Source organism: Conger conger, chromosome 9, assembly GCF_963514075.1.
Source record: "Conger conger chromosome 9, fConCon1.1, whole genome shotgun sequence".
NCBI classification, from domain to species: Eukaryota; Metazoa; Chordata; class Actinopteri; order Anguilliformes; family Congridae; genus Conger; species Conger conger.
The window spans coordinates 38,782,721-38,807,076 of record NC_083768.1 but is presented as its reverse complement, the minus strand read 5'-3'; the positions used below and the strand labels follow the sequence as shown (position 1 = coordinate 38,807,076).

The 24,356-nt window shown below is 39.8% G+C and overlaps 1 protein-coding gene across 1 annotated transcript; it reads right to left on the bottom strand.

Annotated features, from left to right (window-relative positions):
* Nucleotides 1–234: 234 nt before the first annotated feature.
* On the bottom strand, nt 235–4,392 carry LOC133137191 (cerebellin-2-like). Its single transcript, XM_061255296.1, has 3 exons — nt 3,968–4,392; nt 2,533–2,652; nt 235–2,424 (listed from the first exon to the last, which is right to left on the bottom strand). The coding sequence occupies exons 1-3, from the start codon at nt 4,253–4,255 to the stop codon at nt 2,227–2,229; spliced, it is 606 nt and encodes a 201-aa protein (XP_061111280.1). The 5' UTR covers nt 4,256–4,392; the 3' UTR covers nt 235–2,226.
* Nucleotides 4,393–24,356: the final 19,964 nt, after the last annotated feature.

Here is a 24,356-nt window from a genome sequence, read left to right as displayed (position 1 = left end):
TTTTTTTTTTCTTTAACAAATGCGTGTTTCATTTTTCTTGTTCTGTCTGTTTTCAATATCTTTAAGTGGCCTGTGGCTGTATACTTCAGATTTATTGATTTACTTAGCTACTGTATACAAAAAAATGCATATTCATTTAAAACGTAATTGTAAACATGTGGTATGTGTGTTTTGAACAACATCTGACCACATAACTGTTCCATGCATAATATAACAAAACTCACACAAAAATGGTTTACCTATTGGCATAAGCAAATATTTTACTGAGATTGCACTGTATATTAGCGTTCTGTTCTGCTGTATAATAAATTGAGGTAATGAAAAAAAAATCAGTTCCATTCAACTGTAAGTTACATAGGATAAAAAAATATAAGACACACAGGCCACTCAATTAAACAGATATCTATGGCTCCTGTGGCTATATTGTCAATGCTGCCCATTGCCAACCAGTTCAGTTGAAAAATATGACAGACGCACACAGAAAAGGTATTTGTATTGAAAAGAACACATGCCTATTCTATAACCCTCTTCAATGTGACTGCATGGTAGTATGAAATGCTTTCGAGGTATGGACAGCGTCGCGATGCGTGAAAACGCGTTATGCCGTACATTGTCGATTTTTATCAAAGTTGTCCGTGGATGCTTTAGCTGTTCGCACTGAACATCCTAGTTGCCCTCTATTGTCACGAATGACGTACTGTGAAACGGTTATCAAAAGCTTTCTGAATGTTACACGTCTGATAATTTTGAACTTTTGTCTTCTGGAATCGATCTAGAATTCTTATTAGAACCAGGCATGTTCTAGAACGTGTAGTTGCGTGTAAACTTTCACAGCTTTATGTATTCATTTTACTCTTGTATATGATCATCTACTAATCAATACTACTACTACGAATTGACTACTACTACTAATAATAATAATAATAATAATACTAATAATAATGATAATAATGTATGATTTGATTTGAATTCGCGTATAATGCGCTGGTACAGGCTTCCTCGTGCTCTAAAAGCTGCAGGGACGATAAGATTTCTGCTTCAGGACCATGGACAGGACGATGTGTGCCGACGGTGCTTTCTCTTGCTGTTGGGACCAGTCAACATGCAAGTAGAAAATAGCCGTTTTTTAACAATTAAATATAGGTCCTAATTCAAACATGTATAAGTACGATGAATTAATATTAGTCATGCAGTTCTTTAAAGAAAATGTGCATTTTTTCTCTATGTGTAGCCTACAACTTCAGAGAGAAAGCGCCCTTCAAAAGAATTGCGTTTTTGTCTAGCTTTGCTCTGGAAATGAGTGTAGGGAAAAACGAAAGGAAGTAGATAAGCATAACAATACGATATTTTATTATCATTTAGGCCTAATGTTATAGGAGGATTTTCTGTAGCTCTTTCACAACATAGTTAAACATTTAAGAGCAACGTTACTGAACAAATAAATCAAAGCTAGCTACGCATATCCGAAACGTACCGTAGACGATATTTGTATATATATATTTTATAAATTAGATTAATGTTTTAGCAAAATAGTTTTCCAATGTTTAATATGTCTTCATTAACAGAAATATGACGCAGGTTTTTTCTTTCTTTTTTGAACAATCACTTTAAATAGTATGCGTCTTAATAACATTTGAATTATTTCCAATATGCTTGGCATCCAGGAGAAACACCAGGAACAACACAGAACAAAGCAAAACATCTTCCATTCGTGCAAACTTTGCTTTTCTCGATAAAGCACTTCTTGTCACATGAAACGTCCAGATATCCACACACTTTACTTGACGGAGGCCGTTTTCTTAAGGACTGCACAGACACAAAAAAATAAAGCATGGTGACAAAGATATGACGGTTCTGGGTTGGTGAACACTCTCTTTCATTCACCTGTCCGCCGTATTGTCTGTAGACAGAAACTTAACCGATTCCCCAGCAATACAATCCCGGGCATGAATATCGAGCTTCACCGTTTGTAAATACGAACAGGTTCATTATCCAAGCCATAACAAAAATCTGAAATTATCTGGAAGTGCGGGCTCCAAGGAAGTGCCACTATTCAACGTAGATATTTAATTATGTCGATATCGTTCTGCTTCTTTGGCAGTTTTTGTGTTGATTCTTTTTTTCGTTCTTGTTTTGTTTGTTTCTTTTCTTTCTTTTCAAATGAATAGTAGGCTATATGTACTTGACCTTCGGTCGCAGAAGAGTCGATTGAAACAAAGTCGATGTTTATAAAGGAAACACTAAGAAACCAGAAAATGTTGAATATTTCCATCCGCCCATCAGGTTGCCCCTTTCCAGCTTCAGATAGAGTTTGTCCTCGCGCTCGAGATGCAGCAGAACTCCATTACTGGCGGCCTCGCGGGTGACATCCTGGTCTCCGGCGAACGCTGATATCACGGGGTATTCATTCTGCATCAAGTTCACCTAAATAACGAGACGGCGTGTTATTTATATGGATTATTGCACTGGGAGGAGGGGGGAGATTTCAGTATAGATTTTCATGTCATGCTCATGCGCGGTGCCGGTGCTCACCTGTATCGTCTGTCTGTTATATACCTTGACCACATGAAAGCTGAAACTGTAAATTCCTCTCCTCGGGGCCTGGAATACGCTCGCTTTTAGGTCGAAATGGTTGCCAATGTTAACTAATACCTGAAACAACAGAAGCAACAACAACAATAACAGCAAAGCAACGCAATATACATTTTAAAGTAGGTTCAGGAGAGCATACACGACCATGGAAAACCCCAGATGCAATACTGTACCAGTGCTTAGCCGACCAATTAATTCAGAGTAACTTTGATAAACTAAAACCCAAATAGGCCTAATAAGACAATGACCTTACGGTTCATTGTAATACGTGTTAACATTTACACCCGATAATGATCACGTGAACACTGGCAGAACATGATAACTTGGCGAAAAATACATTTTGCAAGCATTTTACTCACACACTTACTCGCTTAGCCAAAATTGCGTCGTGTTAGGTCGCATAATTTATTCCCGGCGTATGGATATATCTACGGTTGCATGTAATCTTAAAATACATGTACACAGTGCACATTTAACGTCACATTTTATTTCACGTTTTGGATCTCTAAAATAAGTGGATACCTAAAGCCCACTGTCCTGGAGTCCTGGAGTCAGATGATTAAGTAATGCACGTCACGCGCTTGTCTGAGATGACGTGACGTCAAGAGTTGCTTCGATTGTTTGCGGGAAACGTCCATGCATTCTCTGCTGTCACAAGCGGTGAATTTGGAGGCGATAATCGGTGGTTCATGCAGATGTAATAAGGTGGATCAATCGAGGCTGTTGCGTGCGCCCAGGCCATAAGCTAACTCCCGGGCGTAGTAGCCTAAAGCACAAGTTAAAGCATCAAACAAATAAATAAAAAAACAGTTTGATTGGCAGCTCCTTTGTAACTTGAATTGTCCACCCTGGAACACGTGTCCTCCCCTTTCACTCAACGAAATAACATCGTTTGACCTGTAGCCTGTTTTAGGTGTAATATGGTATAGCCTCAACTGAGGGAAAACAATTTATCATGACATTTAACAGGTTATAGTTCAATGCACGTCCGTGGTGTTACTGGACGCGTTATTATTACTATGACTTTAATTTCTAATAACCAAGTTACCCGATTTTTACAATAGGCTAATTCTAAAAAGTGAAATGAGCTGTCAAATATTTGGTCCTACAGATGGATACACAAGGAGAGATGATACGCCACATTAAATGCGCTATCATATCAATTAATATTTTAAATCGTCTAACATAGTGGGTCAAACATACTTTTCACATTAGGTGTACCTGACATAACGTAATTTCAATGGATGACTCACTGTTACAATTTAAGTTTCAAATACTTAAATGACCCAAAGTCATTTACGAAATCTGTTCGGGTATAAATATGAAGTTGAATCAAACAATTGAACAAATGAATGACGGTAATATGGCAACTCACCTGGTCGAAGTAGATGGTCATTGATTTATTGCTCATTTCTGAAGGTTCGTGATTTGTTCCTCTGACAGCGGAGAAAGCCACCTTCGCGCTGCCAGATCGGACAGATATTCCGAGCGAGGATGTGACCCCTCCGTCTGCCGAGGGGTTCGAATCGCAAACCACCAAGCACTTTCCCTCCAAAACGATCGGTTCAGTGTCATTCTGTCCCAGCGAAAAAGTAATGCCACATCCCAGGAGAAGTAGCATCGGCAGCGTGGCACGCAGTGCTGGGCAGCTAGCTGGCGCCATGGTCGGGACAGAAATCCTGTGCTCAGTGATCTTAACGATCAGCCCCTTGGAGGTTTATGGCAAGATCACCTGCTCCAACTACTGTAATCCTGTCTCTTTCTCTCCGTCTCTCTCACTCACTCACACGCGCACACACTCTCTCCCTACCCCTACCCCTCCTCTCTCTCTCCCGCCTCTCTCTCTCTCTCTCTCTCTCTCTCTCTCTCTCTCTCTCTCTCTCTCTCTCTCTCGCTATCTTCCTCTCTCTCTCTCTCCCTCTTACATGCTGGCACGCACTTTCCGCATCTCAACCGGTAATACGATGGTCTTCAGACAGCTCGCATGACATATCCTGACAATTAAACAGAACCACGATTACTACACTGAACGAACTTCATATCTAGGCCTATATAGCAGATAAATAAGTACTAAATCACCATGCCTACGATCAACGACTGAACATCGTCTGCCATGAACAGTCGCATTAATTCATAAGTATAAGTAAGCGATTTGTTGAAGTTTACCTGTAAGTTCATGGCGAAGGCAGGAACAGGATATCATAACCTCAAGCCTTCCCCTTCAGTGCGCGCGAACTGGCCTCGAGCTTCTCCCTTCCATCCTTTATAGGAAAGTAATTCCTTGTTGTATTTTTTGTTCAAAGAGGAAGCTCTCCGGGGTTGGCGAGGATTTGTGGATTAATGAGATGTTTGCATAGCCGTGTAAATCAAAGGTAATATTTCAGGAGACAGTAGGGGACTAGTTAATCTGCTGCAAACGTAATATGTATAATAGTTATGTGCAATAAAAATGTGCCAAACGCCAATTGTGTGTGACATGGATTGATATATTAATTAATTATTTTTATTAAAGATTTCCTTTTTCCAAGGGTATGTTGCTAAAATATAAAAATGTCAAAATATAACGCACTGATTTTCTCTTAAATTCATGTTACAGTATAAACCACTCGTCTCAGTTTCATGAAGTACGGATAGTTCAGTCACGGGGAGCGCATTTGATATCCTTTAGCACCATCAAGTGGCCGTGTTGCGCTGCAGTGTTCTAAGTCTTACTAGAATTTCTGACGGAGCAGAATTCTGAGGGAACACAAAACACATTTTGAAAATTATTGTTTCATTGATCAGACATCCATGTCAGCCCTGTGTAAAAGCAATTGCAGCGAAGCATCAACACGGCATCACACGAACACCACCATGTTTGACTTGGTATGATATTTTTACTGTGAAATGCTGAAATGGAATTAAATTAAATTAAATGCGACCCATATCATTCAAAAAGTTTTGATGAATCTGTCTTATCGCAAAAGGCTTGGGGCTTTTTTTCAATTGGGAGATTTGAGGTTTCTCTTGGTTAGCTGTGGTTTCCACCTTGCTACTCTCTCATGAATCCCGTCTTTGTCCAGTCTTTTTCTTATTGTGGAGTGAACACTGATATACGTAGCTAGAGAGCTGAGCTTTTGATGTTCTTTTTAGATCATGTGTGACCTCCTGGATTTGTTGTTACTGCGCCCTTGGAGGAATTTTGGTAGGGCAGTCGCTCCTGGGAATATTCACCACTACTCCAATTGTTCTCCCTTATGGAGATAATGGCTCTCACTGTGGTTCACAGATCCCTAGAAATGGCCTTGTAACCCTTTCCTGCCTGATATTTATAAAAAACAATTCTCATCTGTTCTGGAGTTTCCTTTGATCATGGTATACCAAACATGTATTTGGCTGAATTAAAGCAGTTCTTCCAAGAAGAGAGTGCTAAAATATGTGATGTGAAAGATTAATTATAGGAAGAGTTTGATTGCAGTTATTGCTGCTAAAGGTGGTATTTTGTATTAAATAAATTAAATAGTAATTTAATAAAATTTGTTTTGTGTTTACTGAAGTTCCATTTTTGTAATATTACATTTAATTTAAAGATGTGAGACCGCTCTCATGGTAGATTGCTTGGTATTGAGTAGACAGGATCTAAAGGCTACCTTCATGTACCTTTAAGTTTTATTCGTATTGCTGTGCAACAGTATGGACAGCTCAGGACATCAAATAAAGTCTTGGGAAAGAGTGATGCTCTCTTCACTTGCTGGTGCTTATTGATGAGCAGTTTAGATCTTCATAGATGATGCAATGCTGTTGTAATTGAGCAGAATGACTGAGCTTGACTTGACAACATTATTTTCACCATCCTTGGAATACCAGTTCTTTTATTCACAGGTATTGCACTACCATGTCAACGTCTTATCCATAGAAGAACATGAATGATTTTGAAGGTACTCTCACAGCTTAATTCAGAGCAATAAATCACTCTTCTCAGGCGATGAGAACTGGGCTGATGTAGTAACTGGTTGAGCGCCCCACTCTTGTCAGGAATTTCTACAAGTGTTAGTCCATTTCTACCTGTGTTAGTCCATTTCTACCAGTGTTAGTCTGTTTCTACCAGTGTTAGACTGTTTCTACTAGTGTTAGTCTGTTTCTACCGGTGCTAGTCTGTTTCTTCCCGTGTTAATCTGTTTCTACCAGTGTTAGACCGTTTCTACTAGTGTTAGTCCGTTTTTACCTGTGTTAGTCTGTTTCTACCAGTGTTAGTCTGTTTCTACCAGTGGTTAGTCTGTTTCTACTGGTGTTATGAATCATTCAGTACTTATAGTATTGAACTTTGCCGTGTTTGTGTCATCAGCCTGGTCATGATGAGCAGCACTTTAATTGCATTACTTCATGTTTGTTTAGCAGAGGTCATGATCTTGGGAAGATACTGTCACACGCCATTACACACCCCTGGGAGGACAGAAGAGCTGGACACAGGGAGATATGGAAAATGGTTTTCGCCGGCTTTTATTGATGCCACACAAGCTGGAGAGAGAGAGAGAGCGCACGCCCACAAACAGAAAAATTAACAAATGTCTTCACCCTGATTTGAAATGGTGTCCAGGTATGTTCCTACTTAGCCAGTAGGCGTGGTCCTTGGATTGCCCAACTTATTTCCCACAAATCGAGCCCAGCTGTCACAGATATACTATATCTTACAATTTTACACAGGGTCCACTTATACAGATAGCTGAACATTTAATGAACAAGAATATTTCAATATGAGATTTATTTTATTCATGTATTATCAGTTTTCAGTATAAGTCATCTTACAGCCCTAAGCCAGACTGAGGATTTCAATACTACGAACCAAATTAATCTTGTAAAACCCCACGCTAACCATATGATGGAATTTAGCGAGGGCCGAAGGGGTTTGCATGCTTGACCTTCTGGTGTTGCTGGAAGAATATGAGTAGGGTTAAATAGTAATGACCACTATGTGGAGAGTCTAGATCAGCTAATGAATAAACCACGTTACAAAGACAGTTGTACCACTCTGCCTTTCGCTCTTTACTGGTCTGGACTGACCAAGAATCTCCACAGTAGGGTCAATACATTTACTTTCGTTATCTGACTCCATTTAAGATATAATTAAGAAATTTGGGTTTGAAACATACACAAACCTCGGGAGTGATTACACTCGACTCGTACCTGCACCACCAATACTCAATATATGCTCCCGGGATTAGCATTATTGCTGAAATCTCAGTTCGGCGGAGAACTCAGAGGCTGAGTCTAGCCAAGACATACTTGCAAAACACTGCCATGATAGTTGCGAGCCCAGGTCGGCGTGCATTTACAGGGCTCTTTAGAGTTAACTTGACAGGGACCGGCGTAGAAACGCCCATGGGTTCCCTTCGCATCAAATTACAAGAGCCATGCTCCACCAACCCTTTGTATGGGCCGACCTTGGCTGCCTTTCCCAGCTTGGGAACACCACGAAAGCACCAAGCCGCTGATCAGTCAATCTTTGGTCAATATTTCCCCCTGAGTTGTAATTTAGGCTGAAAAGGTACAAGATGAAAGTTACAAATAAAATAGTTTATTCGCAGACAGGTAGGTTATTAGCTTTTGAATACCAATAGTCAATGACAAAATACACAAATTAAGAATAGAGATAGAGTAAATAATCATACCTAGTCTGCTTTGGCTACAAACAAACACAGAGTATACACAGTGTGACATACACATGCACATACGCAGAATATGCAGTGTGGGAAGTCAAATGCGATCTTCCCAGATTGGTCTGTTTCCCTTGCTTTTATGCCAAATCATATGTTTGAACCAGGCGGCAGTGCAATAAATCAACCTGGAGGGGTGGTCAAATCTGGAATTTAGACCCCCACCCTTGGGGGTTGTTAAGTAGGGAAAATGAGATGATTACCAAGAGAGGACATGCAGGTTTTCCCTTGAGTTACTGAAACTATGGTTTATTAAACTCCATTTGGTATGAAATGTATCTCATCCGATTCCCTGATTTTACCGGATCACATCCATACCAAACAGATTACCCTTATGTTTTATTATGTTGCAGTTATCATGAAACTTCCCCCCCATTTTACATGCAATTCCTGTTACCATTACATAAGACTTAATGCAATAATACAAGGATCACATTGACAATGTTTTCAAGGTTTTATCGGGTCTATTTACTATCTCAATAGCAGTTTTGAATATTTAATCTAGGAGAGCAGTCACTGGTGTAATGACAACAGTGCCCAAATGAGGGCACTGTGGGAGTGTCCGGAGCCTTTCCCATAGGAGGTGCCCTGGTGGTGAGTCACGGTTCCCATAACTTACTGACCCCTCAAACCACTACATCTTCCCCTTATCTCCTTGGGCTGATGGCCTGAAACTCCCCAAAGCTAGTCCAAACAGTGTATTGTCCTCTGTTCCTTTGACACATACCAGAAGCCCCAGCTCGCAGGTTCCTCACAAATGGCAGCCCTTCCCACTTTGCATTTACCTTAACCACTATGCTACAGGTCGCCCCATCATATCTATGAATGATGTAATTGGGAGTCTTCATGATAACTGCATTATGCTGTAAATATGTATTTGTACCTCTCATGGTAATATACCTTTTGGATAAACCTGATTTGGGTGAATTAAAGGAAAGGAGACAAAACCCCAGATTGCTTGGTTTCTTCTCCTCATCTCCAAAATCTAGGCCTCAGTTCTTGACCCTGAAAACGGGTCACCCATCTGGAATTTACAGCCAAACTCCCACCAGTGAGACCTTGGTCAGGGAGCTAAAACAAATGGCTTCTACAGAGACAGCTTTTGCCCAGTTTCCCCTTGGCTCCTAGATGGTTAAGATATCAAAGGTAGACTGTTACAAAAACAAGACCAATACACCAGTCACACTGAACCATTCAGAATAACACCAAACATTACTATATTCTGACCTGGGATTATCATGAAACATCTTTATGTCATCTCCAGTATCCCTGTGCTCAAACCCTGTAAGGAATGTCAGAGAAGGGGGGCTCCACAGGGGGCCCAGGAAGGCTCCTCCAGGAATCCACACTTTTCTAGTTCTCCCCCACAGGCATGGGTGCGAAAAAGTGGGGGCTAACAATGTATGCTCCGGGAGGGGGAAGTCAGCACATTGACCAGTGCATGACACCAAATTTTACTTATTACTGACAATCTTGTGCGTGTTTACCAGACAGATAATGAAATTGAGTAGCACACAGTTGAAGACAAACCTCCCCTACCCTAACCATTCATGTCCATGAAACTCTTCTTATGTTTGCCTTGTCCCAGAAGTAATAATTGTTGAGCATAGGTTTGTGCACAAAGTAAACGATAACCAGTGTGAGTGGTTCCTCATGCTCAAGAAGAATGTCTTGCTGCCCTCTACTGGAGGGATTTTCCACCAATGAGGGAATCCTGCAGGCTGCTCCTTTGACACTGAAAGGATGCGGATATTTGTAAATACAATAATTCATGGTTGAGTTGACATGGTTGACAAACATGTTCCCAAATGTACAATTTACATCCTGCATGAGCACATATGCACACCAACTAAGGGTGTAGGGAATAACTCATTTTTTATTTTGGTTAAAACTGAATCAACAAATACGCCTAGGTGAACATAAATCCAAAACAAAAGCTGCAGTTTACATAATTTTAAATCAGAGCATAAGAATCGACTCCTCCCATTTGCGGAGTGGATTTATATATTGGTGAGCTGTGACTAGTGATGCAGAATGTTGTGGTTCTAAGTAAAGGAAATAGTGGAAACAGTAGGAGAGGGTGGAATCATTGAACAAAATCAGAATACTGTAAGAAAAAATATATATAATTACAACATACTGTGGATTTGTTTCACTGTTTTTGTTTACAACTGCAAACAAGCATTTTTTGATACAGAGTAACTTTTCACACAGTTAGCACAAGAGCACTGTATGTGGACCAAACTTAATGATTTTTTCATTGCTTTTACACATTATCATGCTGAACCACCAAAATCTATACATTTCTACAGTCCAATTTCCTGATCACTGACAGAAAATAGTGCATCTACTGTCATGCCACTGGTTGTTTTAGATCATGACAAAATAAATCTAGAGCTGGTGCTTTTCCTTTGAGACATGTTTGCAGTGACATGGTTTGGCAGTTTTGATGCATTTTGTGAATGAAATGAACTGCTGTGTGAAGCCGCATGTTGGTGCAGAGAGTTGTATGAAGAGTTTTGAAAAAGTGAATTGTTAGCAATTGTAAAAAAAACTGTAATCATAGCGACAAAATTATAGATACAGAGTATCTATAACCACAACCACCACCTCTAAGACAAGAAACAACGTCACATCTCTGAAGGAGTATTTGTCTGCCATTCCATTGACCACCTCTATCTCCTCTTCCTCCTCTCACTGCTTGAGTCTATTCTAACATGGATCATCTGACTGCTCCATGTTGTCACTATGTTGTTGCAGGTGGATACACATCCTTACATCCTTAGGTTGAAAATCCCTGTGACAACGGATGGCGGGGAAATCTTACAATCAATCATAATGTGGTAAAATTGATCCTGTTCCAATTAATTGGTGTCAATTGATTTATTTATCATTGATCTAAACATGGAATGTTGTTACAAGTAATCCGTTTCCATAAAACTATGCTTTAGGACTAATGTTGCAGTTACTTATCATTTTGAATCGTTGGATACATAGGAAGTTAGATGTGTTTTGATGAATGAAAACACAGTATTTTCAAATGTAATGTATGTATTTTTGAAATGATAATGCTTTGAACGTTAAATTGGGTTATTGTGAACAAATCCGTGTGAACAAATGATTTGGTTCACCGAACAAATTATTTTTGGTTTATGTATATTGTATCCAAGCAATTGATAAAAGGGTTTAGAGTTTAGAAATGTTTTTATTATCCGTTTTGAGTTTTGTGTCTGCAGTTTTGAAAAATGATTGTAAAAACACTGTAAAGTGTTGTAAAAACAACTAAACAGTGAAGCTATGGATATATTTTGTGTAGGTAATCTAAACAAATGTTGCCATAGTATTTCACTATCAATGAGTTACTTGAACCAGTGAGTGTGGAAGTGCAAGATTTCTTCAAAGATATGAATGCACAATGCATGTTTTGAACTGGCGAACAGGCTGTTACAAATGCTTACCATTTTGAGTCTTGTGTCTAAGGTTTTGAAAATTGAGCAGAAACTTGTGAGATTAGTGTGAGAAAGTGATTTTAAAAAACGGTACTATTGTTAATGTTACATCTTAACCCTAACCCTGACCAGAACCTCTGTTGCTACATTTCTTTGCCGTTTGCCCATGGATTATCTGTAAATGCATCTATTTTATATCTATTATATTTCTCCTTGTAATTGCAGAATGCCATTGTGGAGTGTCGCTAATCCAGGATCCAGTAAACCGATTTCCAGGGCATGAAAAATCCTGCCAGGCGAGATAGTATGATACTTGAACAGTAACTGGTGGATGTGGTAGTTAGAAGTTTGAATATTGCAGCAAAGCACAAAACTTGGAACTATCTTAAGCTTACGTTACGTTATTTTGAACGGAAATCAAAATTCCTATTGGAAAAAAAGCATTGGAAATCTGCTGAGAGAACCCATGGCTCAAAAAGGCTTGCTCGCTTCTGAGTTTTAGGACTACAATAGCGCTCTATTAATACAGTATAATTAGAGTAGTATACACTCACAGAAAAAAAATACACAAACAAACACATAATGTTTATCATTTGCATAGAAAATCACTACAAATGCACAAACACATAGAAATGACCCCTCTCAGGTTGTGTTCAGTTCAAAGCTGCTGCAAGTATGAGCATGTACATGCAAAAAATGTGAAACATCTTTTAGGTTGGGGTATTTCATCAGGTCATATTGAGCCATAGCAACACCTTTACAACACAAATGGCGGTAGATACATTGCTAACATAATATAAAGGATAATGCTGCTTTCACAATCTGTTGCCCAAGTAAGATTTCATACTTTCACAATCAATAGCCCAGTAAAACAAAACGACACGACTGAATGAATCAAAGCTGCTGTGTCTATGTGACCATATGTGCAATTCTTGTTGTTTTCTAAAGCTTTGCCTGCAGGCGCCCTGCTTGTTTGAAGTGGAAGAAGAGATTAGGCTCTTGGGACTTCTGAAATGGAAACAACTCCGTGGCTCTGAGCAAGCAGTGTTTTTTAAGTGTGTGCTGGTTTGTGTTGAGTAGTGCCTCAGTACTACATTGTGAGCTCCAGGACCACTGTCATGCACAGGAAACAAAGCTATCTGCCCTGTGAATCACCTAAGTAAATTGCTTGATCCTTTCAGGTGTTGAACAGAATCCCAGCAGACACTCCACTGTAGATACCCGCATGTACACGATCTTCCTTGTTAATAATCGTTGAACGAGATTTCTGAGCTCAGACAGTCCAGACAAATTGTCTGTGGGATTTTTAAATTCCCCTCAGTCCACAATGTTATTTTGACATGGGCTTCATGATGCTGAACAGGGACCCTCGGTAGGGCTGTAGGGTTAAACTCATTTTGCAGGTTACGAGATGGAGGCTTAGAACAGCCGTTTGGATCAGTGGTCTGTTTTTAATATGAGCAGAATGATGCAATGTTCTAGGGGGAAAAGAAAGAAATATATTGGTTGTAATGTTTTCATGATAATATACAATTCTTTCTGATTTGAATCAATTCACTCAGTTTCTGCATAGAACTAAAAATCCTGATTGATGCACCAGTATATATAATAAATGCAGCAATTATCCTGATTAAAATATTCAGTGTGAATGATTCATTTTTACAACTGGCAATTCAAATGCTGTTTATGGTTATGTAGCATTTTTTCTTATTGAGGCATTTTTGGTTCAACTCAATAAATAATATGCAGATATTCTGATTGCATTCAGGCATCATTAATAACCTGTTAATGCAACATTATGACAGCTTCGATTGCTGGGAGCCTATCCAAATATGTCAGTAAATCATTTTCAACCCAAGACTCACCATTCGCAAAATCACATATCGTTAATACGGTAGAGTTATTTTGGGAAACACTTAGATAACATTATATAACAGTTTAATAGCCTTGTAACTATTTGCGTGCAATATTAATCTTTTTGCAGTGATGGAGGCTAGTGCATTTCCAGTCAGGCTACAAGATTACCTTCAATAATCCATGTGATTTTATGCATTCTGTGGAATGGTTGGCATTTATGTAGCACCTTTACAGTTGATGCTTCTCATTCACCCATTCACACAGACTCACATGGGTATTAGTACCAACCAGCTCGTCCGGAGCATTTGGGGGTTAGGTGTCTTGTTCAGGAACACTTTAACACATCCAGGGCAGGATCGAACTGGCAACCCTCTGATTGCCAGACAACTGCTCTTACCGCCTGAGCTAATGTCACCCCCTATTCTGCTCATCCATATGAAAGGACTATTCCCCCCATGCACAAAAGTCTGTGTACTTTAACCTGCCATATCAGGTCAATGGTTGTATAATAATATTTTAGTCTAGGTGAATCAGACATTTCACATTACAAAATAGTAAATCTTTGTAATAGATCACTTGAATTTTGGTTAAATCACCAGTTCCCAGCATAAAATGAAGGTGAAATGTTAATATCTGTCAATAGATGGTGGTAGAGTTGTTTCAATGCATGCACAGTAAAGCATATTTGTGATACTGGAGCATACCAATCTGTAAGACTCTTATAGCACTCAAAATGCACATTTTAATTAGTGTGTAGTGTAAGGGGGTTGGGCATTATGATTTAGGTGCACAGAAAAAGAGGTGCAACTCCATCTCCCATAATGCAAAGAAAAACATCCCATTGTTCCTCACATCCCAGGTCCAGTTATGTCCATTGTCAGCAATGTCTTAACGAATATCTAAATATCAAATATATGTATCTTTGTACTTTGTACTTGTACAAGAGACTGTGGCTGACAGTCTGACTTTTTTTTTTTTACATAAATCATTCTTATACTGTAATATCCACAGTCTGTTTTACTGTGCATATTATTTAGGGACATTAAGTCCCACTGAACACTTTGTGCATTGAGAGTTAAGATGATAATAATAATGGGCTTGCAGCAAGTCAGCGTTCTCTCCAAAGTGGATGCATTACGTGTTTTCCTGTTCTCTTTATGGTCCGGTCAGCTTTGTTGCTGACAGGTTCTCCCAGCGTACTGGCTGGTCCCAGCGGTACAGGAAACTCTGGTGCAAAATAAAATAAAGACAAATGGCTACTCTGTTTAGAAATGCAACATGTGCCCAAAAAGCACATTTTATGTCAGCACTACTGTTCATAAGTGATGTTTTGCTGATAAAGAACCATTATGAAACAAAAATGACAAATGGCCTCTGCTGTTCTATTGAAGTGGTCTCACACTTTCCGTGAATCCGTGCTTTCTCTGTCTTTCCTGTTATCGTATAAAGTGGAGAAGACCAATTACTGGGCCCTTTTAAATGACTGCTTCCATCCATCACCTGGTACACACATTGATTTTCAATTTATTCAAACAGCAAGTGGATACCCTTATCCAGAAAAAAAAACAAGCATATCATGTTTAGATTGTGTTTGTGACGAAGAAATGTCAACACTCACATTTATTAAAAAGGCAAACTGTCTACCCAGTCTATACTGTTCATGTGGTAGCAGTAAAGTTCCTTAAGACTGGGGTTATATCATGCTGCTGTAGTCACAGTGACAAACACAGCTCTGAAAATGAACTGCAATACACTGTGGCCTGGAGTGAATTAACCCCCTGACCTTTCACTTGCATATAAAGGAAAGTGCTTAATGTTTTCCTTCTCAGTAAACACCATTTATTCAGTTAATTCAGATTAAATTTAATTTGATGATGAACAACTGCAGAGCTCCTCCCTTTACTCCCATTCCCCATCAATAATCTCTACGACAAATGACAGTGGAATGTGAGCAATCAACAATCGCTGAAATGAACAACAACAGAACATTTTGGCAGTCTACTGTATATCTAACTAGTCTCCAGAGGCAGATTTAAAGTTCTGGCACATATACATTGTCTGGCCTTGGGTACAAGCATCCAAATAGCTAACAGTTTGGAATCTACTAAAGTAATCCAGGGAGATTTAAACAGAATCCAAAAGTGGGCAGAAACCTGGCAAATTAAATTCAGTACAACTAAATGTAAAGTTCTACATGTGGGAAATAAAAACATAAGGCAGGATTACTTTATGGGTGGTCCAAAATTGGGAAGTGCTGTAAGGGTAATTTTCTGAATTGATTCTTAATTGATCCTTAATTGACAATGTGTGTTAACATAAAGACAATCACATGATTACAAATAACCTTTTAGTGTTAATCCTTATTACTTTTTTACCTTATTACTTATGGGACAGCCTGTAGCGTAGTGGTTAAGGTAAATGACTAGGACACGCAAGGTTGGTGGTTCTAATCCCGGTGTAGCCACAGTAAGATCTGCACAGCCGTTGGGCCCTTGAGCAAGGCCCTTCTGCATTGCTCCAGGGGAGGATTGTCTCCTGCGTAGTCTAATCAACTGTATGTCGCTCTGGATAAGAGATTCTGCCAAATGCCAAAAATGTAATGTTATGTACTATTAGACCACTTTCTGAATTAAATGCTTACTAGGAGTCTTTCTCTGTCTCTCTCCCAGCAGACAGACAGCCTTTGACCTTAATGTCTCTGCTTCTCAGCTAGCACATTCTGACAGCAAGGTCAACAAGGGGTATTCTGAAGACAAAATACTGATAAATGTTTGTGGCCAGCTTCATGTCTTTTTGTTTAGGTAAAGCCCCCCCCCCCCTCCCCCCCGTTCTGGAAAAGTGTGTATAAGAGTCTTACTATGTCTGATTCAAATCAGAAAGCCAGTAAGCTTTCTCACTTTCTGTAATTTCATTGCAAATAAATATGAAAGTTAAACTTTTGTTTGAAACAGCAATTGTTGTTTTTACTGAGATCTGTTTCATCAGACGATGCTCACCTGTGAAATGTTAAAAAGGGCATTTTTTCCCTAACAGTGCTCAAGTTGAAAAAGACTTGGGAGTAATAGTTGATCAAAGAATTTCAGGTTCTAGTCATTGCCAACAGGATGCTAATATTCATAGCCTAGAGTATTGAGTATAAGTCTAAGGAAGTTATACTCACCTTATACAATACTTTCGGAGTACTGTGCATAGTTCTGGGGACAGCACTATAAGAAAGATATAGAAATGCTGGGAAAGGTTCAGAGAAGGGCAACCAGATTGATTCCATGTATAAAAGATAAGAGTTATGAGGATAGACTTAGGATGGTTCTACAAGCTTAGTGACATGAGATTCAGTGGGGATTTCATAAAACAAAGTGAACTATAAGCAATTCTCCAGAGTGAGTTCAGTTAGCAGAATGAGAGGGCACAAATGGAAATTGGCAAAGGATATATTCTGAGCAGATATTAGGAATTATTTTTCACACAGTGTGGAATTTTTGGTCCCAGTGTGGAATATTTCCAGGACATGTAGTGGAGGCAGAAACAATGGGGATTTTCAAGACTAGGCTTGATACAGTGCTAGATACTATTTCACTTTTAGGCAAACTAAGCAGTAGGTACACTTAGTAGGAAAAGGCAAGCATTGCTGGGCTGGATGGCCTGTTCTTACATGCCACAAGTCAAGCCTTTTTGACTCGATTGGAAAACAAAGCCATTGTTCGTTTCGTGCTCATTGAAAACACTGCCACAGTCTGATAAGAAACACAGCAGCTGTTTCTTTAGGATCCGCAGTGCTACGACAAGGTGTAGCCTGTATAACTGGTGAGAAGGGGGCCAAGGCAGGTAGCGATTGCTGATATAGTCCCTGATAAGGTTAGTCTAACCTTTAAGGGAGTATGGATTTGCATCACAGAATTTAATTGATAGATTAGTTTCAGACATTTATCTGCAATGCAGAAACCGTCAACGGTCACACGAATGAAGCACAAAACAGTTATTTTATTTTATTTTATTCCTTGTTGCCAGCCTCCCTCGCATTTTATCGTCACTGTCCTAGTCCGACAACAGCCTCCATCACTGGGTCATCACTGGGTCCCCTGCGGTCCCTGTGCGGCAAAGGTGAGGCATGGCTTCTCAGGGGGATAAAGCTACACATCAGTCCCCATGACCTTCTCCCTGCATCTGGCAGCATGCGAAGCTCCTTGCTAAACCAGCACTCTTCAGTCGCCCACATTGATCAGATGAATTTAACATGGCAAACTTCATATTGGCTCTTACAGTGTGGTTTGACCATGTGAATGAATAGCATGACGTTGGTGGATACATATTAAAATCATGTGCTGAATATCGAAGAAAACAAATAGCCTGAACTTACAGTGAAATAGAATGTGTTTGTTGGACCACAATGACCTGTCTTTGAGGGGAGCTGAGGCTACTCACAATTTATGTGGAAGGTTGGATCTCCGTAGAGCAACTTACAAGAAAACAGTACAAGGAATGCCTAGGATTTATTCCATGCTAAGAGGTCAACAGGCCTGTATTTGACACACAGAAATGAAAAAAAAAAGTGTCTTTTGCTTCATTTTGAATAAGATGCGATTAATATGCTGAACATTGTAGTGCTTTATCTCTGCAATAGAACTGGCCTTCTGGGGTTCATTGGACATTTCAGAATTTTCTGAGCAGGGCATTAAACTACTGTGCACTGTGATGCTTTGTTTTTTTCTCTTGTTTCAAAATGCTCCCATTTTCTTGCTGCTGTGGACTGTTCATGACAAATGCTTGAATGGGATTCCAGGGCTGTACAACGTCTACATGTAATAACGTCCTTGTCTGCCGAGTTGTAGTTAATTGCGTCTTCTCTCCTGTGAGAACCTTTTTTCGCAGAATGTGTCCTGTTGGTGACCTTTACAGTCTCTGAGTCACTCCAATAATTTTTGATCCATTTCCAAAATAACTCTCATGTCTTATTAATGCAACAGGATGTTTTTAATGGCGGGTCTAGATTTAATGGCTGATGCCTCGCTTCCTTTCTCTCCTTGCTTGAGTAACACTGAATGTCGCCTTAACGCGCACAATAAAAACACTTCTGTGGTCTCCCTCCGCAGTAAATCACAGTTCCATTCAAACAAGCAAGCAAACAAAAAAACGAACGAAAAAGGCATTGTCCATTGCTTGCAATCATGTTTTATACTTATTTGGATCACCTTGTAAATTGCAGTATAGTAGCTGGTTGCCTGTAAACTCTGAAAAATGCACTTAATTACTCAATTCAATTCAATAGCCACTGATGAAGAAGACTAAGTATCAAATTGTCAAGTAACATGGCTACACATTGTGCTTACTTTCACTCACACTAAATCTCTCTCTCTTTCTCTCTTTCTCTGTCTCTCTATCTCTATCTTTCTAAGAGTCTTGCATATATAACTAGACAGGAAAGCACGACCTCAGCTAATCTGAGCAGTGAGGCACCCGGAAGTATGGTTGCTGAGCGCAATTTTGCAGGAAACCATTCTTCCTTCTACTCGCACAATATTTCCTGTGCCCCCAACTGCCACACAACCCCAAAGCATAATGGATCCACCTCCGGGCGCAACAGTTGAAAAGGTGTTCTTCTATACAAAAGCTTCATCCTCTTTTCTCCAAAAGATACCTTCTTTGGTCAGGGGCTCATTGTTCTAATCAGAAGAAGATCAGAATCTCCAGCTAAATCAAAACAAGCCAAAAGATAAAATGAAGTGATCACACAGGAACCCTTGGCTCAATACCTTTACTGAAACCAAATGTCCGGAAAAGGATTAAAGTAATAATGCTGCAGGTACACTGTCAATGCACAGCCATGGTTCCGTTTCCAAAGACTGATTTAGCTGTCACTCAAAATGTAATAAGCAGTGTTGCAGTTCCATGGTCCGACCAATAGATGTCAGCACTGCACGGTCAGCTAGGGGTAATGGTTGCAGAACAGATGACACATTAGGTAAAGACCCCATTCCCCCAATTTAGATATTTCACTACATATTTTCTTTAAACCGATGGTATGACATCTGTTTAAGCAATGGATGGTATCTGTTTTAAATGAACACTTAGTGACCACTTTACTAGGGAGACCTGTACAGCAGCTTGTTAATGCAAATATTTAATCAGCCAGGCGTCATGTGGCAGCAACTAAATACATAAAATTATGCAGACGTAGTCAATTAGTTTTATCTAAGTGACTGACCGTGGAAAGATTGTTGGTGCCAGAGCAGCAGTTCTGTGGGCAGAAATGCCTTGTTAATGAGAGAGGTCAGAGGAAAAGGGCCAGACTGGTCGAAGCTGATAGTAACGCAAATAACCACACATTACAACAGTCGTACGCAGAAGAGCATATCTGAACACACAACACGTCAGACCTCTAAGTAGATAGGCTACAGCAGCAGAAGACTTCATAAGTCTAAAAAATAAGTCTAATAAATACCCAATAAATGTATGTACTCAGTTCCCATCTGCTGCCCCAGCATGGTCTTGTTTATTTATTTATGTATTATTTATTAACTTACTTACTGCTTAATCCTATATCAGTCTGCTCAAACAAGTGGTACAAATATGTATTTGTTTTTTGATGTGGCCATCAATGGGTTAAACAGCATTGAAAAGCAGGAACAAAGCTGGAGAAAGTGTGTTTGGGAAAGGACACTTTCTCTAAAACCTGTTAAAGAGCCTGCTTCTGCTCTTTAATTGTATTTCTGACTGATCTGAGGATGTGTATTGCTCTGTCTGAATAAAGTGGTGTCAGCATTCATCGCAACTCATTTTTATTGGCCAAAATACAGCTGTTATGCTGTATATTATATAGTATATTTAAAAAAATGGCTCACATGTCTTCTGTTATTTGCATCACTGCAGTTAATGGAAGGAAAACCAAGCTTGCATGCAGAAGATTACAGCTTTGGGTCCCAAGGTAAGCACTACAGTACCATGATGGTCTTAAGGTAATAAAAGTCAAATGATTCAGGGAATATCCAGCTCTGTAAATGGATTGCTGGTGAAATTTGATCTGTGTCAGGAAATGTGATTGTTGCATTCGGCCTACAGATCGACTTTGAATGTAGAAGAACATAACTGCATTCTCTCGATTGACATGGGCAGTAGAGCCAGCCTTGGATAAAAATGTCCTACACTGTACGTGGTGGAAACATTTGAAAACACTTGCTGGACTTTTCATTTTGTGTTGTTTTTCATGCCAGAAGTCTAGTCATAGCCTAAAGTCATATATACATCATGTTTTCAAAGCTTTCTAAAGCATACATTTAACCAAGGACTGCAGTTATGGATGGGATTAAGAAAGAAACCAAGCTTCTTGTAGAAATAACAGAGATTAAATATAAATACAGCATATTGTGAGCTTTGATCGAAATGTGATGCTGTTTTTTTCATGCAATTTCAATGTGCATCTCACTGTTGCCGTGGTGACCTGCCTTTTAGTCATCTTATTTCCAAGGTAACTGACAGTTCAGTTAGAGACTGGGGAAACAACATTCTCCAGACAATTAAACTGAGCAATGCTGGCTGAGAGAGGCTTAAGAAGGAAATTAGCCTATTTATTTAATGGGAAATTCAAACCATTTTTATTTGAAAAGATGTTTCATGTATAATTATTCATATTCAGGGTAGATTTCATACCTGTGTCCCTGCCTCACAAACAGATCAGATTTCTTTAGCACTTGAATGCGTTTTTTTGAGTTTGTGCTTCTATAAAGAGACAATATGCTACAGACCAATAACGTCTTAATGGGCACTGGTGCAGATTATTCCAAGGCCTGTGCTACACAAACATGGTAAGATGTGCAACCACTGCCAGTGCATAGAGGTTTGGTAGAACACTGATATATCAGTTGTGCCAACTTCGCATGTTCATTTACACTGCAGATTTGACTTGAGCAGGAGTTTGCACATACAGGTAAATGTAGACGGTTAGTTTGCTGCTAATAGATATTTTGTATGCGTTACATTACATTATTGGCATTTGACAGACGCTCTTATCCAGAGCGACATACAGTTGATTACACTAAGCAGGAGACAATCCTCCCCTGGAGCAATGTAGGGTTATGGGCCTTATTGTGGCTACACTGGGATTAGAACCACCGTGTCCCAGTCATTTACTTTAACCACTACACTGCAGACCGCCCCAAAGTATGCCTTCAGGTTCAGGACAATGAGTTGCACTATTTTCTTTCCAGAGGAATCCACATTCAGACATCAGCTGGGTGCATTTTCCCTTGGGATTCATTTTGAAGTGCTTTTTGACTTTTTATTTTTGCCACTGAATCCGCATGGCACTCTGAGCTACCTTCGCTTGTTTTTGTGATGACCGATCGGCGTTTGCTCCTTTCTATAAGTTCTAACAGTCAGGCAATTGCAGCCTGTCTAAGGGGAGGTTGGACTCAGATTTAAGCCCTCAGAACTTCAGTCCAGCTGGAGCAGCCACTGCTTATCTCACAGTTCTGATGCCGTTTGTAAACCTGAGGCGTGAACTTTGGCTAAGTTGGCTGGAACTGGAGTGTCATATAAGAGTTTGGGAGCTGAACTAAAGATAGCAGGTTCAATTCCCAGTTAGAACACTGCTGTTGTACCCTTCATTTGGATTACTTTAGTATACTGTATATCCACCGGTATAAATGGATATTGTGCAAAAGTTGTGGAAGTCACTCAAGACAAGAGTGTCTGTTAAATGCCTCTAATACAATACAAATGTCTCATTATATTTATATGCTCAGTTTTTACTAGTCCGATCCAGTGTGATGTGAGGGATCCTCAGTTTAATGAACAGAGGAGGTGAGGAGTTATAGTTATATTGGGCGTTTTTTATTATGCAAAATGTATTCCCGGTTGTGTATGTTAGAACAGAAACAGACAAAATGGCTAAATTAATTAATTGGGTTTTTTAGTTTTTACATTAATTTTGTGTGCCTTTTTCGTCAGTGGCAGGCATATAGAGAATTAGTGCATGCTCCTTTCAAGCTTTCTTGCCTGTGCTGTTTTCACAGTTGTATAATGAACCTGTTAACGAATTCAAACGCCCGCCACCGGCCTCCCTGTTCCCTTCACTTATGAGCCATAGGCTGATGACGCTGCACTGCTCGCACTGTCTGTCGCAGCGGCGATGGATATCTCACATATGATGAGGCCGTTTTATTGGGCTTGTGAAAGTGTTTCTGAGATGCGGAAAGCCCGGAACCGCGCGGTAACAAGGAAATGTAGGAGATGCTACGTGGGCTGAGGGGAGGGGTGCGGGTGGGGGCGCAGGGCGGAGGGGGGGGTGGACCCAGTAATCTGCGGCCACAGCAATCAGACAGGAGAACAACTTGTTTTTGTCACCATAGAAACCGTTCCACAGCTGAATAAGAAAATCTGTGCAGCCTGGGATGAACTGAACCCAAATCAGTTTTTTTTTGGACAGAGGTTCCACCTCTCTCACAGCAGCGGGAAGGCAAACACATGGAAACCTTTGAGATTAGCGCTGACTTCTCCCTTATCACCGTATCCAAGGGAAACCGCATGCACTGTAATTGCTACAGGGCCCCCTCACCCCAATTAGAACAACATCGTGTCATAATATATAGTTATCTAAATATAACAAATCTCCCCTATATGTATATAAGTGCTACAAGTGTGATTTCAGTACTATAACAAATACTACTGATTGAGCTACAAGCTACAAATAACCTGTATGGAAGGTGCTATGTATTATTATAGGAGTAGTCATGGTAATAGCAGTAGTAATGGAAGTGTTGTTAATTAAGATACCATGTGCCATACTTAGCAAAAACAACCACAAGAAATGTGTTGAATTACAAACCTGTAAAGAAATGAGTTGCCTGTACATAGAAATCCAAACCATCAAAATATATCTAAAATTTATTTACAGAATATACACTCAGTGACCACTTTATTAGGTAGACCTTTACAGCAGTTTGTTAATGCAAATATTAATTCAGGCAATGAGCTTCATCTGTTTTTCAGACCAAATGTCAGAATGCGGAAGAAATGTGATCTTGAGTGGCCATGGAATGATTGTTGGTGCCAGTGGTTTGAGTATCTCAGAAACTGCTGATCTCCTGGGATTTTCACGCACAACAGAATGGTGCGAAATACAAAAAACATCCAGTGAGCAGCATTACATTACATTACATTATTGCCATTTGGCAGACGCTCTTATCCAGAGCGATGTACAACAAAGTGCATACCCATAACCAGGGCTAAGTGCGCAGAAAGACCCTAGAGGGAAGTACAATTTCAATTGCTACCCGTACAACAAAGATAAGGACCAGGGCCTTTTTCTTTTTTCTTTTTAAACAACAAATGAACAAACAACAAAGCAAAAGTGACCAAACTCAACTATCCAAATACTGCTTACCTAGCCAACTAAACACAAAGTAAATCACAAAGACAACAATTAAGGATCACAAGGAGGTAGGGAGGGATGGGGAGAGGTGCTGCTTGAAGAGGTGCGTCTTCAGTTTGCGTTTGAAGGTGGGGAGCAGCAGTTCTGCAAGCAGAAATGCATTGTTAATGAGAGAGGTCAGAGGAGAAAGGCCAGACTGGGCAAAGCTGACAGGACGTTGACAGTAATGCAAATAACCACACATTACAACAGTGGTATGCAGAAGAGCATTTCTAAACACACAACATGTCACACCTCTAAGTGGATAGGCTACAGCATCAGAAGACTTAATTAATCTACAAATAAGTCTAATAAATACCTAATAAAGTGCTCACGGAGCGTATATGACCCCTTTACAAT

Excerpts from the sequence above, each read along its gene's own strand:
- LOC133137191 (XM_061255296.1), bottom strand. The coding sequence starts at position 4,255 with ATGGCGCCAGCTAGCTGCCCAGCACTGCGTGCCACGCTGCCGATGCTA. Across the intron at positions 2,653-3,967 it reads TGACCATCTACTTCGACCAG|GTATTAGTTAACATTGGCAA; the intron begins GTGAGTTGCCAT and ends CTGTTGTTTCAG. Across the intron at positions 2,425-2,532 it reads ATAACAGACAGACGATACAG|GTGAACTTGATGCAGAATGA; the intron begins GTGAGCACCGGC and ends CTCGTTATTTAG.